Source organism: Meleagris gallopavo, chromosome 15, assembly GCF_905368555.1.
Source record: "Meleagris gallopavo chromosome 15, MGAL_WU_HG_1.1, whole genome shotgun sequence".
NCBI classification, from domain to species: Eukaryota; Metazoa; Chordata; class Aves; order Galliformes; family Phasianidae; genus Meleagris; species Meleagris gallopavo.
Window position 1 is genome coordinate 13,953,111 of NC_139418.1, and position 18,674 is coordinate 13,971,784.

Sequence of the window (18,674 nt, forward strand, 5' to 3'; positions counted from 1 at the left end):
GCAACTTCATCTAGTCAAGGTGGTTTCGGATAAATCCTTTTTTACATATTTACCACATGCTGTTGTAGAAAATCTCAGGAGTGTGTATAAGCTATATAAAGGTTGATTGAGGGCTGGAGAGCAGGTTACTGATGTTTTACTGTTTGTTTCTTTAGGAATGATGTTATTGAAAATAATGACATTGGTAGCAGTGAGAACACGGGAGACTGCTCTGAAGTATTGGTTAGCACAGATTTAGGCAGCGAAGATATGAAACATGATACTGTAACTGAGGAGGAAGAAAGTGTTCAGGTGAGAGGAAGAGCTTCCTGTATATGAAAATTATGAATTGCAGTGACTTCAGCAAAGTGCTTGGGGCATCAGAGTCTTCGTAATAGCTCTGATGCAGCTTTATGTGGTTCAGTTGCTTTGCACAGTTAATTTCCTTTTCTGCTATGCATACTTTATAGACGTGTAGAGAAATCTTTGTGTAGTTTGCTGCAGCTTATTTGGACCTTGACTTCTCTCTCTTTTTGCAGGTACTGGCCCTTCCTTCTGCTGAGGTAAGTTAGTGCATCAACAAGCATAGCAGTGGTTAGAATAGCATCTATTTTAATAAAGGCTTTGTGAGGAGAAGAGGGTCTAGGGCTGTGACAGTAACACAGCCCACAGTATGAACTTCTACTGTATTAAGCAGTGGTAGAATGTTAATACGAGAACTGAAACAGGAAGACATTGTTTTGTAATTGGCTGTTTCTCAGCCTTTTCTTTCTTCTCACAGTTTTTGTCTGTGAGAGGGATGGATGTCCTCCTCTTTTCAGCATATCTTCGTTTCCTGTCTGCTTGAAATAGGTTCTGTTACTTCTCCTTGAACCTCTTTGCTTAGATGTTTGAGTTCTGCTGTGCTGACAGCTTGACCCCCTCCATCCTGCTGAGAGCTCTTATACTTGTGGTTTTACACAAAAGAAAAAAGAAAATTAAACTTGTGGCCTCCTGAGAAGAAAGGTTCAATATTTACCTGTTATCTCGAGAAGTATTGGAATTGACCATTTGTGTTCCTGTACAGAAAAATCTGTTTAGTCCTGCGTGAACAGAGAGTAGGATGTGACGTTATTAGTAAAAATAGAACATTTTATATATTTTTAAAACTGTTTTGCTCAGAAAATGTTAATGATGCCTGAAGTTGCTGCTAAAGTTCAGAAAGCAACTGTGTTCTTTCATGGATCTCAAATGACTCTCTGAATGACCTAACAATCTGGCTTCCAGTCACAGCTGTTATCCTTGCATATTGCTTTAGAATCTAATTCTATAAATCTAAATTTCGGTGCATTTTATTCTCTATCAGTGGTTTCAGTAAAAGAACAGCTGAGAAATGTGAATGATACTTTTTAAGAGACACGTTCACTTCAGGGCTAAAAGCACATTACTGCAGTAAGAATGTGAAGGGAGAGCATGATGCATAGGGAATGTAGGAGAGTAAAGATGAGCTTCTGTACGTGAGCTTTGCTTTAGGTCTGAAATGGAAAAAGGAACAACTGATTCTGCAGCTACAATAAATGTGATTCTCTGCGGCAGAAAAGCTGTTATTAAGAAATTGTTTGCTTGAATTGGAACCTGGCTTGAGGACCGAAATATTGTTGGAATGGAGTTATGTCTGAGGAAGGGAAATATGTTGCTGTGTAAAATAGTCGAATGCTACATGCATTTGAGCTTAGAGCAACTTAAAATATTATTTTCAGACATTTTAAAGATCAGCTGGGGCTGCTTTCTAAAATCTGAAATAAAATGTAACATATTATTCAAGAGGGAGATAAAACATTTTTCCAGTTACTTTCTCCCAAAGACAGTGCTTCTCAAAAAAGGCAAATACTGGGCTTTGGCTTAAATATTTAAAGCAATCTTCTTGTGCCAACTTCTAGTGTACAAAATGGTGATGTTAATTAATCTGAACTTGTTCTGTGAGATGGTGCCATAAAAATGCCAGCATATCCTCATCCCCTTCTAGTTCTGCTGCTGTTTTATCTAATAATGGGGATTAGAAGTTCCTTCTAGGAAGTCTGTCAGACTTGATTCATTTCATATAACGCTAAGCCCAAATCTGCATCCCACTCAATTCTCTCTGAAACGTAGAGTCGTGGCAGTAAGTATTTCCTGTCACCCCAGAAGTCACGCTCTGACCATTTGCAGTGACAGTGTTGGTGTCTACCTTAAAAAAAAAAAAAAACAAAAAAACAAAAAAAAAAACCAAGCTTTAAATTCTTAATCATGGCATGTCTGAAGATAGAGGTTTCACTGTTGGTCTTTTAGTGAGTAATGCACTGAATTGTTGACCTCGCTTTAAATGTGGAAGTATTGCATTGGTTAAACAGTGTGAGTTCTACACATGCATAGAAACTTGTGGTTTTCATTCTTGAGGGCTTTTTTGTGGTCCACAATTACAGAAATATTTTCAATCTTTCTAAATGTACTTTTTGCCAACAGCCTGCAGATGTATTATTGAAACAATGTGATAAAGATGCAGATGTTGATGGAGAAAATAATAGTGAAAGGTAGGAATTTTTCATTTATCACTTATGTGGCAGAATGTGTAACTTCTGAGAACATAAGAGAAACAAAAAAGATTATTTTTTTAAAATATTTTGGCACAGTGTACCACTCAGCCATTTGGGAATTAATGCTGGTAACAGTAATTAGCCAGAAAATTTTAGATTCATATGCAATTGAGTTCAGCACTGATTGGAGTATTGAGTTTGAGCTCATTTGTTTCAAAATGTTTATTCCTTGTTTGAGCTGTTTCTGTTTCTAGGCTGTTTGAAGTCCAATTGCTTGTTTACATGTTTCAGTTGGAAACTGTGAAGAACAGAGGTGCCACCCCCAAACAACCTAACTTCTGCTCTGCAGAGTTCTAGTGATCACTTTAAGGAAATCAATTGCAATTCTGCTAAAACTGGATACTGTATGTAAGAATGAAATGCATTTAAAATGATAACTGGGTCTGTTTTGTTTTTAGGCAAAATAGTATTTTGGTTGATGGCAATGATAGAATACCTTCAGAAATGTTTCTGGTAAGATGATAATTTCATTTCTATATGCAGCATCTTATAAATGTAAATACAGACATGCAAAAAAAATCTCAGTAAATTTAGTTCTTAGTACTCTGTGTTGTGTTGGTTGGGTAGCCACAGAATTTGCAAGATCTGCCAGATCTCATTGTCCACCTTTTTGGAGATTTTGGGCAACGCAGCAAGATTATGCTTATGCATCTTGTGTAAGAAATACTTTGTTTATGCCAGTAATTGGCTAATGCTGTGGGAGGGAAGAAGAAGCTTGTTTACAGTTCCTTATGAAACATGGGAGCACCTTACTTGAGTAAGGAAATAATATATATTTTTAAAGAGTTTCCAGAAGTGCGAGGAGCAGCACTAAATAGTTAACTGGTTTTCAGTTGCTAAATAAGAATGAAATTGTTCTGTGCTGTTATTTGTATACAGGATTCAAGTACCAAAGCTTGTGATCTCAATGCAAATACTGATTCAGAGGTGTCAGGGGATGGTGACATTTATGTTCCTGAGGAAGCTCTGAGTGTCCAAGTACCACGTTTAGATCTGAAGAATGCATCTGATGGTGACAAATGGGAAGGTAATTTTTGCTCTTTAATTCACAATATACTCAGCTAGTTAGAATAAGTGAAATACTTTACGAAGTAGGAAAAGCACTCTGGTAACTTACCCACTTTCCCTTTAGCTTCATCTGAATAAAACATTCCTATATGACTTGGCCAATTTCACTGCATATAGCATAGATCTCATCTTCTTTCAGATCTTTCTGCAACTTAGAAGAGACTTTAAAAAAAAAAAAAAAAAAAAAAAAAAAGCTAAAGAAAGCAAAAGAGTCTAAGCTTCATGGAAAAAATTGTTTATGTATTTTTCAAGTGACTTAAAATCCTCTGGACTCTCTCTAACATGAGTCCTCATACTTGGATTTTTATGATGCAATTAATATTCATGTTGAATTTTGTGATTTTTTTATTTTTATTTTTTTTCCAATCCAAGTTACTGAAGTTCACATACTAGCTGAATTTGACATAAAATCACTAAACTACTAAGCATAGCCATTTACATTTGATTTAGTCTGAGAAGTCTGTTGGTTGTCTTGTCTTGAGCATCAGAAATGTCCAGTATTGACTTCCTTGTCACTGGACAACTTGAAACAGCCTGAATTTTCAAGTACAAGTTAACAATGAATATAATTTCTGGGAAAGCAAGAAGTATGAAACATAGTTTATGATCCTATTCTTTATGGCCTTCAGGTGTAGCAAGCCCCTGAACTTATGACTTGATTGAACGTAGTTGCTCAAATATGTGGAAATGACTGCTCATGCTGTCCTACTTGTATAAGAATGTAACTTGTCTGTACTCTAACCACAGCAAAACACTCGTTGATAATCTTAGCAAACTACTTGTCTTTTTACATGTTCTTTATATGCTGCTGTTCTTCTGTCATGTTGAATCATCTGAATCATCAATCTGCACTTTAAAAAAAAAAAGTCCACTTGTTAGTTTGTTTAAAATATTGTGAACTGTCACCAGCAGGAGGATGACCCCATCCACTTATTTCTGATGTGAAATGGTAGATTTAATGCAGATTTACTACCAAGGGATTATGTTTAACTCCCAGCAGGCGGTTCCAGTGACAGCTATTTTTTTGAGATGCATTTAAATTGTCATCATTAGGCATTAATAAAGCACTAGTAACAAGGAATGAATGTGGTTACTTTTATCTTCTGCTAGAAATGTTAAATTTCATGAAGTAAACTATGTACATTTGAGCTATAGCAGTGCAGTGTGAAACTGTAGCATGCCAGCACATGAAGCTCCCAAAGCTCAAATAGTGGTAACTTAAAATAACTTAATTTGTCACCAAAGTTGGCTGTTTTCCAAATGAATTCCATGCATTAATCCATACTTTGTTTTTGACCCTTTAGAAATGATGATGTTTGTAATTTGATTCACTTACTTATGGTTGTGAAATACTTGCTTTATGTTGTCAGTATTTATTTACATTGCTTACTTGCATGTTACGTTTTGTTACAGTCTCTGTGTTAACCTTCAGTACATGTTTAATAGTGTCCTCAGTACACTTGTGGATTCCATTTTCATGATTTCTTTAAATCTGTTCATAAAAGTTACTTTGGTATTCTTATCCAAATACATGTATATCTTTACTTCAAAGAGAATGTAGGATATCTGCATAAATTTACATTACGTGATTCTCAGTAGTAAAATCATGGTATTTTGCAAGATATGGTATTTGCATGTGGTGAAGTCTTCAGTTTTGGCTATTCTTCAGTCTTTTTTAGAATGGCTGTTGGGATCTCAGGCACTGCAAGTCCTTGTAGCATTCTGTTCAACTACATTGGCTTTGCAAAGAAATCTGCTAGTCCAAATCTTTCAAAAGCTTTGGATTATTAAATCCAGTGTGATGGCAACTAAAGACTTGTAATGAATGGGGATCTTGAAAATGAGCGTGAAATGCTTGCTGCCTTAATAGGGGGGAAATGCAGATTGGTTAATCTGTGTTTGAGTGTATTTATTCTGCATTTGTCCTCTTTTTGAAAGTTACTGCCATCTCTTATTTACAAGCTATGAGCAAAATTATATGTAGAACTTGTCTCTTGTTAATGTGAAGATGCATGAGACTCTTATTAAATGGCAGTAAGTCTTCAGTACTCCTGTGTCAGTTCTGTAAACCTTTCTGGTAAACAGTTCAAACTTACAAAGGCCTGAGCATCCTTACCTGCCACTGCAGTTGCCTGGGAGTTGAGAGAGGTCAGAGCCTGGCTCAAAGTACAGGATGTTTTTTCCCTGGTACTGTATCTTCCTGCTTTACATGTTATGTATGGTTTGTTCTGACTGTGCTGTGTGTTCACTTTAGTATTTTTGCCATTCTTTTTCATTTTATTAGCGCCATGCCCTATCACTTTTCCCCTCATTGATTTCAAAACAATGCATCTGCAGAGAGAAGGGGAGGGTAAGTATGGTTCGCCATACATTCAGTTATCTGCCTTTTGATAGTTTATGGTTTGCTTTCTAACTAACCCTTCACCTGCTGTCCCTTAGCTTGGGAATGTTCTGATTTGCAGTATTTTTTTCCTCCTTAAGGGCCCCCTTCTTGTATCTTGTACTGCATAAGCAAGCAAGATTCTAGCTTTAAAAAAAAAAAGAAAAGAAAAAAAAAAAAAAGAACGAAACCCACCAAAAAAACTCCCTGAGCAAAACCACTACAATTCTTAGTGAACGCACTCTGGAAAGCAGGTACAAGGGTTACCACTTATTTATTTATTTTTCAAAGATTACTTTGTGGGTTTTATTGTTGTTCTGCACACTTTGAACCCAATTTTCAAGACTTCTGATTTGGAAAATACTAGGCAAACTTCTGAAAGGGAAGGGGGAGATTTTCAACTAAAGTGCTTGGAGGGCTTTCTCAGCTTTTTGTTGGATGGCAGGACAACCGCAGTTGAGAATTGTAAGGGATCACACAACCAACTTTTTAACAGGGTTATTAAAAAAATATATATAGTAAATTGTTTGGGAATCCCCTGCCTGAAAGAAGTCTCCTTCCACAAACTAAAAAAATCTCTTTTTCTCAGTGATGTCAAGATGGATTTAAACTATACCTACATTAGAGATCAAACAGACAAACAACAGCAACAAAAAAAAACACCAAAAACAATCACACCAACAACACTCCTTCAAAAAGGCTAAGTGGTATTGTACCTGAGGAGGTATTGTCAGGCTTGCCACGTTCAAAATCAAGAGGAGAATCTTTCAAAGCTCCCATGGTACTTAATTTCCATAGCAATACATTGAAACAGGCAGTAAGTGTGTTCTTCTAACATAACATTTCTGATAAGTAAATAAGTAATGCTCTCTTACACTGTTGAACTGTTCAGAAATGCATACTCCTAAGAAACACTTTGAAAAAGGGATCCTAGTGTGCATACTTCATTTCAGTATGTTTTTCTTTCAATTGTTATATGACAGAATTTGTAGCTTTCTGATGTATTCCACTGTTTTTATTCACTTTGTGTATGACACTACATCCTTTATAGCATACAAGACTTAAGTATCGCATACACAATTGTTTCCTCTTGATTCTTCTTTATAGCTCTGTTAACAGACAAGTACCATTTTGTTTCCCTTTTTTATCTTACAGATCCATTTCCTGCTTTCAAATCTTGGCAGGAAGACAGTGAATCTGGAGAAGCTCAGCTTTCCCCGCAGGCTGGAAGGATGACTAATCATCCATTGGAGGAGGACTGTCACCCGATATTGTCACACCGTAGTCTGGACTTTGGGCAAAGCCAGCGTTTCTTACATGATCCAGAAACTTTAGATTCTTCATCCAAAGCACTTTCTTTTGTTAGGTATGTCTTAAATGCAGTTTGGTGGGTATTGTGGCAGTTACTTCTGGTACGAAAATTCAGCTGCTTAAAAACATCATAAGTTTTTTATGGTATGACAAATGAACTGAAAACCAAGGTCAAATGTATCGTTATACAGCCATTTGGCAGTTTTGCACACCTGGGAATTGCCATCTTAGGTCAGACCAGAGATTCATCTGGGACGGCTGTCTCTCAAAGTGGCCACTGGCAGATGCTTAAGGAAAGAATATAAAAATAGGACAGATTTTCCCTGGCAATCAGATAGGGCTTCTGGTAACCTGTTGTAATGACACTTCCTGGGTCTGAAGACATTATTTATATCCTTTGTTTACCAGACTTTACTGGATGCTGTGATGTGGTTTTATGTAATTTTTTTTTTCCAATTCCACGAGTATCAACTTTCATGTTGTGAGATTTCCTGTTTGTTTTGTTTATTCATTCCCAGTAAAGAGAGCATTGCAACAAAAACATGCAGTGATGAACTGGGAAGGTTTTTCATTTGGCTTGTGAAAAGCCTTCATTCAGGAGGGTTAAGGGAAAGCATCAGTTAGAAGGAGAGAGGTGGGACAGCAGTACAGTGGAGTTATAGGGTCCTTTAGTGAAGGTTCTCTTTTGTTGTTGTAGAGGATCAAGACAGTTTAACTTGTAATTAACCAGTAATTAAAGAAGCTGGAAGTTATTTGTGTGGACTTCCAAAGCTGTAAATAACCTGTGGCCTGTACTTCCTAATACTATTAATATGAAAAGCCATTTGAGAAAAATCACCATGATTATTAGGGAAGAAATAATCTCATAAAAATGAGAAAATTTGGAATAGGAAAGACCAACTTCAGAATTTCTAGTTTTCTGTCACAAGTTCATTGATGCAAAAGATGCTTTCCCAAATGTGCCCCAATTCGTGGCAGACTGCAGATGATGAGTACTGTTAAAATGATGTATGAGACTGACCTGTAGAAAAGTGCTGATTCTAATAGCCATTCTCATTCTGAAACTAATAAGGATCTACACCAGCAGATAATAAGATTAGTATTTCTAATATCTTGAATTATGTGGACGTCACTAACTGCACCAAGAGGTATTTCAGGCACCTTGTGTAATATGTATGCTAGAAAATTCTTATGGTTAGTCTTGAAATGCAGAGTTTTCATAAGGCACAAATGTGAAGGATTTAAGCAAGTGCAAAAGGTGATTCAAAACTGGAGTTGCATACTGCAGAAATGTATTAGGAAGTTAAACAGATTAGATGATGGATACTATTATTTTTTTTTTTTTAAGACAAGCATCTATTGAGTTATCTAAGACAAATAAGTGGAGCTGCCTAATTACCAAGGATTGTTCAGTGATAGCTTCTAGACTAGGCTGTGTTTTGTGCCAAATGTTTCAAGAAGTACTGATAATCTTGTAATTTAGATAAGCAACTTAGCCACCAGAAGGATCTGAGCTGTTCTAATGACAATGTAATTGACAGTACTTGAATTTCAAATGGTGTTTTTCACCAAAGAAGTATTTCTGTTAGGAATAGTATTGAAGATAGAGAGGAGAAAATAACATCACATTTTGAAGGCAGTGGATGGTAGCATTTTGAGTATATAAGAAGCTCTGACTGAAAGTCTGAAAAGAATATATTATGAACTGGAAAAGAAAACCAAAACAAGTTAGTCATCCGTTAGTCCAATGTTGTTTGCACTGGCTTAATTATTTGAAACTGCATTTTTAAAATGTTTTTGATACAGAACACGAAGAGCATCCTTCAGCTCAAAAGATGACAAAAGGGAAGACAAGACGCCTTATCAGCTTGTCAAGAAACTACAGAAAAAAATAAAGCAATTTGAGGAACAATTTGAAAAAGAGAAGAACAGTAAGGTAAGTTGCTGCTTTTATTCAGGATAAATGACTGTGTGGTGGAGCTAAGTTACTTTTTGTGTTTCATCACTGAAAAACTGAGCTCATTTTGTTATATGCTGCTTTCTGCAAAAGTGGACGATGACAGTATGAGGAAAACATGCCACAATACCTGATGAGCAGATGTTGACATTCAGTTAGACTGAAGGGATATTTGATGAAGCCAACGGAAAAACAAAAGCATCTTTACCTCTCTCTGGATCAACTTCTGATGCCTTATTTCAAGTTTATTTTAACAAATGTTCATTATGTTGGCACTGAGATCTGATCTTGTATTGAGTTACATTGATGTTACTAGTCACCTTTGCTGCTATAAATATTGCCATGTATTTTATGAAATGTTTATAAATAATCTTCAACATGTTCATATAAAACTTTGTTACTTTTCAGCCCTCCTACAGTGATATTGCAGCCAATCCAAAAGTTTTAAAATGGATGACTGACCTTACCAAATTAAGAAAGCAAATAAAAGGTAAGGGATGCTGTGCTTCAGGTTGCGTACAAAAACAAATTATATATATATATATGACTAAAACAGAAGTGATAACTCATTCAGCACAATTCCACAGGACAGTACGAATCTTTAATTTCTAGATTCCGATCTATTCCAAAAGCAAAATCAAATTTATTTTTGTGGCTTTGTTTTTAGAAGAGAAATCTTGCCTATGCAAACAGCTGTGTTCCTTATTTTGCAGTTGAACAGAGGGAATTGGTTCTCTTAAACTTTTAGATTAAGTAGTTTTTCTATTTTAAGATGCAAAGCAGAAGAGCTCAGATGGAGAATTCATACCTCAAACACGTCCACGAAGCAACACTCTACCAAAAAGCTTTGGTTCCTCTCTTGACCAAGAAGATGAAGAAAACGGAGATGAGATGCGGGTTGTGAAGAAAGAGAAGAAGCCCACCAAGGAAGCTACACTTGAACTCATTTTGAAAAGATTAAAGGAAAAACGAGTTGAGAGGTGTTTGCCAGAAGATATAAAAGTAAGCATAAGATTATGGTGTCTGATTACAACATTGAACAGCTTTAAATCTTACTAAGTTGGGATGTATGGTATTAATTAATCTAAGTTTTTGGTTAAGTTGTGTTTATAGCTGATACAGTAAACAAACAAACAAAAACAAAAACAAAAAAAAACAACTGCTGAAGTGACTTTTGATTAATATGAACAATTCTTCTAACAGAAAATGACAAAGGACCATTTGGTAGAAGAGAAAACATCTCTCCAGAAAAGTCTCCTGTATTATGAAAGTCAACATGGACGACCGGTAATACCTCTTCTTCTTCATCAAGCTATGCTAATGTACACTTAGGCAATGGTATTTCTTGTGCAGGAGTAGTAATAATAATCAGTAATACCTGATTTTTTTTTTTCCCCAAACAGTGATCTATCTGTTTCCATATTGCCATTAAATGAAGCTATTGCATTAACTTGTGAAAATTTGTGTATTGATTCATTATGTAGGCCCCTTTTCACAGATCAGTGGGTTACTGAAGTTTGCAAAGTAATTTGTATAGGTTGGTGCCATACTTGTCTGTGAAGCAAAGAGTAATCTTCTTTGTGTTATTATTATTATTTTTTTTTTTAACAAAAATCACAAATACTGTTGAATTTTCTAGGAAAAGGTCTGTAAATTTATTATGGGTTTCACAAAAACAAAAATTGAGACACTTTTCTGAAGTATGTGGTGGGAGGAACTAACTGGCAGCTAGTACCTAGAGTTCTAAGTTTTTAATCATGGACCATGATCAGCATTTGCTTGTCCAATCAGAATATGCTTCCAGTTAATATTCTATCAGTCTTCTGGACTTCGTGCACCAACTTAGTAATCAGCACTGCTATATACATCTGATCGAGCCTTTCAGTTATAAAAGCCCAGGAAGAAAAATGGCATTAGTGATATTGGTACTGACTCTCTGAGCCCCTTAGGGAAAAAGTCAGTAACTGTTGATGATAATCTCCAAGTTTCATTGTTTTTAGTTAACATAATGGCCAAGAATTGAGCGTACAATCAGGTATCAGATAAAGTCTGTCTGCAATTTCATCTTTTTTTTTCCCTGTCACTTCTGTAGAGTCATCGTCATTGCTAGTTACGCAGTCTTCTCCCACAGCTCTTGGTCCCTTTTTTCCCTATTTTCTAAGGGTCTTTAGAGGGCTTACTTCTACTTAAGCTCATCTAACATTTAAGAAATCTTAACTCAGTATTTTTCTAAAAGAAGTTTAAAGTGGAAAAATAAGAGGGGAAATAAACATCTGCTTACTTCCTTTTCTTTCCATAAGCTCCATTGCATACACACAAATTAGTTTTATGTTCCTAATTGGAATGTATGTGGCCTGGCATGAGAAGCATAATGCTTTGTTTGCTTGCGTATTATTCAGTGACTGGTATAATTAATTCTGTGGTTTCTCTGCCTTTAGGTTACTAGAGAAGAAAGACATATTGTGAAGCCACTTTATGACAGATACAGACTTGTAAAACAAATGTTAACTAGAGCAAGCATTACTCCTATTCTTGTGAGTAAAACATGCTATTTATATTTTTTTCCCCTTTTGAACTCCTAGTATGGCTTTAGAAGAGCTAATAATAAAACACGTCTTTCTTTCGGAAGATATAAGATGGTGTTATAGTTGAGACATTTGGTTTACTGCTGAGAACAGAGCAGTTCAAGGCTGTTACCTTGACAGCTCTGAGGAAGTAAATAGTTCCCAGTGGAAGTAAACAAGTTGCTCTAACTTTTCTTGGCTGAATCATTTGCAAGTCACTGTGCTAGGTACAGATCCACAGTGTGTATTGTATTAGTGTCTTCCAAAGAAGAGTAACACCAGTTGTAATGGAGCTTGCCTCTTCTATAGTACAGAGGCAAGAGTGATAAGATGGCCATTAAAATAACTTCATTCATTTTTGTTTCCTTAGTGAGAAACACATTATTGACACCTGCTTGCAGCATCTGTACATCATCTGCTCTTTCATCATGTTTTCACTTCATTTCCTTCTAGCTTGCAGTGCTTTTTCTTCCCTTTCCTTCCCCTCTTGAAGAGATAAGGAAGAAAAGTTCCCCTATTGTGCGAAATGACTGAATTAACCTTTCTTACTGTGATCTATGAGGCAGTTGTGGAATGACAACCACCTAGCTCTTTTTGTTCTCTTGCATGCTGACTCGAACTTGGGATTTTGATATTAGCTATTGACCCTTTTAGAAGGAAGGGACTGCACGCAGTTAGACAGTTCTCTATCAGATTTAAATAACTAGGCAGTGGCTTACTCAGCAGTAACTTAATCTGCAGTCTGTGACTCTCACTGTTCTTAACCAGCTCCTTAAGCCGAAGAACACTGAGATAAAGAAATCAGTTCAGGATGACTCAAAATCCATCTGGAAAAAGGAATAGCTGTTTTTATAGAAAAAACGTGATTTAAATTGTAGTCCCCTTTAAGTTTAAGGGCAACTTGATGTCAGTATCCATTTCTGAATTCCATAAACACAGAATTTGTTCTGATAACTTCAGCATTTCTCCATGACTGCTGAGCCACAGTTTGGTTTTGGTGTCTTTGGTTGGGTTTTGTCTTATTTCTCATGTCAGAAATCCAACTCTTCAAATGAGATGCAAATCATGCTGTCCATAGTCTTAGAAATGTTAGTCTTTTTTATTTAAGTGTGAAACAAAGTGAAGGTCAATATTCAGCCAAAAGAATTTTAAATTCAGAAGAGATCTTAGTGACAGCGTTCCTGTTCCTGCTGTAGACAATGGACAAAGTATTTCACAGGCTTCTGCTTTTGAAATGTGTGAGACAGATAAGTGGAGCTCTCTGATTACCAGGAATAGTTCAATGGTAGCTTCTAGGTAGGCTACATTTTATGCCAGGTATTTCAATTGCTTTTTAAATTACATGACATTTGCTTCCATGAGATATCTGCTAGGGTAGCAGTGGATATTAGTCATATGCACTGAAGCCTATATGGAAATCAAGAAGCAGGAAGCTCCTTTCACTAACAGAAGTTCTTTGACAGGTCATTGTCTATGTGTGTTCATGTTCTACCTTCCTCCTGTTCAAATAGTTCATCAGTTGAAAGTGCTGATCCTGTCCAGCCATAAGAGATGAGCAGAGCATAATGGCATGTGTGTAACAGGCAGCTAACAACAGCACCTGTACTCACACAACATATGTTTAGGCTGAAATTCAACAGACCACTGATATTGAGGAACAGATAACTTTTAGATAGCACTTCACTTGTTGGGCTTCAGAGTAGTCTGGAAAGAGAAACTGGCAGAATTATTCCTACCACATTCATGGCAGAAGATACAAGATGTCTCTGCCCTTACATAGCTTCATTTTTTGTAAATTAGGAGGAACAAGAGTGAATTCCAGAGATGTCTTTGAGCTTTATGAATTTTGTTCAGAACACATTGGGCAATTGCTTTTTATTGAAAGTTCAAAGAAGAGTATTAGAGTTTCAGTTCTTTTTACATAAATAATAAGCTGCAATATTTACTTCTGTTTCGGGCAACTGAGTTTTTGGATTTTAAGGCTGTTTTGTTTATGCTCTTTAAATCTGTTTGTAGCCTTTTTTTGGAGGGGAAAAAGACAGACCCTTAGGTATTAGGTGACTTGAACAGAATTCTGACCGTGTGCATCATTTAATGTCTATTTGCATATAATTAAAGAGGCTTTGAAATATTGCAGGGTTCACCATCAACCAAGAGGCGGGGGCAGATGTTACAACCCATCATTGAAGGTGAAACTGCCCACTTTTTTGAAGAAATTAAGGTGTGTACAGTACAGTTTTTAAAAATGTATCTCCCAACCCTTGTGAGAGGGAAAGGGAATGCTTTATATTCGTTTTGAATTTCTGCTTTCTGTTTCAGGAAGAAGAGGAGGAAAGCGATGGTTTGTCTGCAGACCTGAATGATATCTTAAAATCTGCTGTCCAGACACAGTCTGTTTTAAGCCCGGTTGAGAACTCGGAGTCCGATGTTGAAGATGGTCAAGAGAAGCTGACCCGGGACCTTAGGCTGTCAAGCACCCGAGCTGCTTCTATGTGTGTATAAAATCCAGTTACAGGAGTTGTACTGATTGCACTTAGTCATGATACCAAATATGATGCTGGGTGGAAAGGAATGACATGTTCGGTATTTCTCAGGAGGTGTTGGCTTGAGTGAACATTATTTCCTCTGACATTGTCTGACTAAGTTCTTTTTGTATTCAGAGAATTGTTTAGTATCTTCTAAATCTTCTTCAGCCTACTCAAGCTGTGTAGGGAGCAGAAAATGTACACCCTTTTATTAACTACTAGTTCGTTTTCAATGTTTCACAGTCAGATACTGTTTTCCTTACAAGCAGGGTGAATTTAGTATTAGTTCAGCCAGCTCCGTTTTTTTGAGTAAGTTTTGAAGAATCTAAATTCTATTGTATGGCTGATGGTCTTTTTCAGGCCTGAATTATTGGAGCAGCTGTGGAAAGCCAGAGCTGAAAAGAAAAAGCTACGCAAGACATTACGAGAATTTGAAGAGGAGTTTTATCAGCAGAATGGAAGGTTTGTTTATCACAAAAGCAGATGCTGGACAGCAGCTTCACTTTTATAGCTAAATGTTTCTTTAGCTTTTTATGAATTTTGCCAAGTGAAATATGATCTAATCTTTACTGTAAACAATCTCTTGAAGGAGATAATGTTGTTGTGTGCTTTTAATACTGGAGGAAACCTGCTGTGTAGTTTTGTTTCATCTATTACAGTTACTGTTCATAATGATGAAAATGAAAGTAGTATCAAAGAGTTTTTTCACGGTGTATCACCTCATAAACAAAAATAACACGTTAAGATAAGGCAGTCGTTTTCTGGACTCATTTCAATACACTTTTTGTTTTCTCATTTAACTAAAAACTCGTGGATAATTAGTCATACACATTTCAGTAACATGGCTGTCAAATGTTTGCTGAATTTGAGACGTAACTCCTTTTGACTTCAATGGCCAATGATAAAGTTAATAATGAATGGTTGGCTTAAAAATAAATCTTATAGACTGATTTAAGACCAGTTCTCTGCTATCAATTTGTGAGTCAGTCTACATAGTGTGAAAATTTAGATTCATTTAAATTTACTTGGCTTTTTGTTTGATGTATAAATAGAACCTGAAATAAAAGCCTTCATATCCTCCTAATAAAAGCTCCAGAACTTCAGAGAATGGTTTTTTAACTGTGCTGGGTAAATGCTGCTGGACTATCAGTCTGGCTTTTTAGGTGATGGCAGTTTTAACTACAAAGACCTAAAATATGATGGTCTCTTACTGATGAACCATTTGGCAGACCTTTCTGCTTCTCTCTTAAGATAATTGCACGTTTCTGCTCGTGTGTTTGATTTACTGCATCATGGAGGATTTTCCTGAAACTTACGTGTGTTTCTTTTTACAGGAACGTACAGAAAGAAGATCGGGTTCCAATGCTTGATGAGTACAGGGAGTACAAGAAAATTAAAGCCAAACTTAGGCTGTTAGAAGTCCTTATCAGCAAACAAGATTCTTCAAAATCAATTTAACTTAGGCTTCTCCAAACCATTGAATAACATTTTGCTTATACTACCACTGTACTTACTGAGTGCTTATGTTCATATATCACGCACTGTTGAAAGAATACAGTTTGTGCACTTTATTGTGGTGCCACTCTAAGTTGTTTGAAGGGTAAGTAGGTTCTGTCTAGAGAGCAAGTAAGATCTGTAAACTTGAGACTGCGCTATCCAACTTTAGCAAACACAATTTCCATCAATTTATTTTGTATTGGATGCATCCACCTTGTTCTAAAACAACAACCATAGCATTTTGTTCTTTGGCATTCAAGAACTCTGAGACTTCTATTACCAAACTTTTGCATCGTAGAAGAAATTACTTATATTGTAATGCTATACTGAAGTACTCCTGTTGCCTATTTTATTGTAGGGGGGGAAAAAGGCAAATTAAAAATACATCTCTCTTTTCCTGGAATGTTTAAAAGCCAACCTGTAATCCCTTTCAAAGAACTGCTGCGGAACAAGTTCAATTTCGAGTAATCTAAATTGCATCTATAACCATAATAGTTAACATCTATGGATTTTGCTTGGTAGTGGTCACATTTCCACCTAGATCAAGATGACAGTGGACGAACGAGAAAGTGACCTTACTTAGTGTCTTTTAAAAGTTGGAAAACTGAAAAGTTATATCACATGCTGCCTACAGGACTTACATTACTGTCGTAAATCTTATTGGTTCTTGTTTATCAGCTAGTGGTGGCATAGTGTTTTGTCTGAATTGGATACTGCATCTCCTCTTTCAGCAGATTTGAGGAACTTAATGCACGTTACAGTGTATGAGAAAGGTGATGTTGCTCAGACTTGTGTAGTTCCAGCAGAAAAGTGCTGGCTTAGGTCAGTTAAAAATCCTCAGTACATGAAATAAATATGCTATCAAGGGCTAAAATCAGCATGGTTAATGTGCACCACAGGGTGAACTGACAGCTTTGAGTGAAGAAATTACTGCTGTTTATCACGGTTTTGTTTTACAGTTGGAGAATAAAAATATCTAATCTTTATGATATAAGCAAAACAGTTTATGGGCCTTGCATGATTTAGCTTCAGAGTTGAAACTAAATAATGTTTTGAGTATCACATCTGCTGTGCTGAATGATGATTTAGCTAGCTTTATGCTCTGCAGCAGCCATCAGCAGCTGGTTTTGATCTGGCAAAATCTAAGTGTTAATTTTAATTGGTGCTTTCTCAGTTTTGTTTTTTTTCTTCAGTGTATCAGTTTGGTCGTGGCCATGTTTTGCATGCACCTACTCTCACTGCATGTTTTTATGACTGGCTAATGTCAACATAGCTATTATTCACACTGCTTTATGAAAGACCAAAAATGAACTTTCTCCAAGTAAAAAGTGGCTAGCATGTAACCTCATAGACTTGTTATTCTGTCATGAAGCATATGAAATAGATTGAAAGTAGCATTTTAGTGCTCAGGTTTCATCTGTGTACTGTAGAATACTTCCTGTTTTGTTTTATTCTGCTTGTAGACATGTAATTTTGGAATTCAGAAGAAAAGCACTAAAACTATTGAGCACTGGTGGTATGCCTTTTTTTTTTTTTAATGGCAAAATGATCTGGGACCGTAGGGAATTATGAGGTTAAACTAGTCTTGAGACCATTTATCAATTTTATTCAGTTTCATTGTGCAATGTACACTTCAGTTCCTTTTCTATCAGTCTGCAGACACGGGTGTATCCAAACATTGAAACTAATGTGTACTGTATAGCGTTGTACATGAATGTTTGTGTTTTATATACCACATGCAGAATGTCAATATGCACTATTTAAATGTTTTAAATAATATATTCCTCCTTTATAATGCTTAAATCTATATGATTCCAATATTTTTATAAGTGAGTGAGTGATCAGACTGATTCCAATTCAGAATTAACAGCTGCTTTGTGTTTGTTATGCAGTGTTTGGCTGTTTATTCAGTATAGTAGATAAGCATGGCAACAGTTATGCTATGAGTGTGTTTTGTGCCATCCTTGTTGAGCAATAAATAAACGGTAGAATTAGGCATTTTGTGATATAACAGTTTTACTTTGGTAAAAGCAAAACCTATATATCTATATGGATATATAGATATGGAATATATATATAACTAAACCAGATGTAATTGCATTGCTATGTCTGGTGCTCATTGTATAGACTTTTATAATAAAAATACCTTAACCTTTATTGTCATACATCTTTGTTCCTCATCATGCTTTTTTTCCTCCTCTACCACCTCTTGAAAACAAGTGCTGAGTCCTTCAGTATTCTGGTTTGTGTTTGTAGTGTCTGTTGCTCAGGCAGGTTTGAGTCACACAGCCTGCCAACAGAGCTACTGGCTCTGGTGCTGAGACAGCCCTTAATGAAGCTGCAGCAGCTTAAGCCTCATTTTATCTCCTTAGACTGTGCCTCTCAGCAGAGACAGCTGCCAAGTGACCACATTGGCTCCACATCTAGCTTTTGGCATGTTGCAGTGGGGGCTGCAGGTCCTGCTAAGTTGCCAGTCTGGGCTATGATGGTACAGGGGCAAACTGTGAGCCTTGATCATTTCTGGTCCTGCAGTAACCACTTTGGGAGGAGTCTGGGCAGAAAGCTGATTAATTCACTGCCAGTGAACACACCTGCAGCTGATGAGCAGAATTTGATTGTCTCTCATCCATAATAATCTCTCAGCCTCAAAATAAGCATCGTGCGTAGCAGTTACTGCTGTGTTTGTGGCTAGTAATTGCTGTCACTGCACACACTTCTGGACAGGAGGATACTTCTTCTCTTGACAAATGGATTATTCATAGCACATTGGTTATGGCATCC

General features: G+C 36.4%; 1 protein-coding gene across 4 annotated transcripts in view; it reads left to right on the forward strand.

The window, feature by feature from the left end:
- FAM13B (family with sequence similarity 13 member B) overlaps positions 1-18,058 on the forward strand; it is a 40,718-nt gene extending 22,660 nt beyond the window's left edge. For 2 of the 4 annotated variants that reach the window (XM_085236393.1, XM_085236392.1), the window contains 16 exons: positions 156-291; positions 519-542; positions 2,461-2,528; positions 2,990-3,044; positions 3,471-3,618; positions 5,944-6,009; positions 7,195-7,405; positions 9,157-9,286; positions 9,716-9,797; positions 10,080-10,309; positions 10,511-10,594; positions 11,746-11,841; positions 14,009-14,092; positions 14,191-14,363; positions 14,757-14,858; positions 15,731-18,058. In XM_085236393.1, coding sequence (XP_085092519.1) covers positions 156-291; positions 519-542; positions 2,461-2,528; positions 2,990-3,044; positions 3,471-3,618; positions 5,944-6,009; positions 7,195-7,405; positions 9,157-9,286; positions 9,716-9,797; positions 10,080-10,309; positions 10,511-10,594; positions 11,746-11,841; positions 14,009-14,092; positions 14,191-14,363; positions 14,757-14,858; positions 15,731-15,854 — 1,813 coding nt within the window. In that variant the 3' untranslated portion in view covers positions 15,855-18,058. The remainder of the gene's footprint in view (positions 1-155; positions 292-518; positions 543-2,460; positions 2,529-2,989; positions 3,045-3,470; positions 3,619-5,943; positions 6,010-7,194; positions 7,406-9,156; positions 9,287-9,715; positions 9,798-10,079; positions 10,310-10,510; positions 10,595-11,745; positions 11,842-14,008; positions 14,093-14,190; positions 14,364-14,756; positions 14,859-15,730) is intronic. The other 2 variants (XM_085236395.1, XM_085236394.1) reach the window with 2 other exon arrangements.
- The last annotated feature ends 616 nt before the right edge of the window (positions 18,059-18,674 follow it).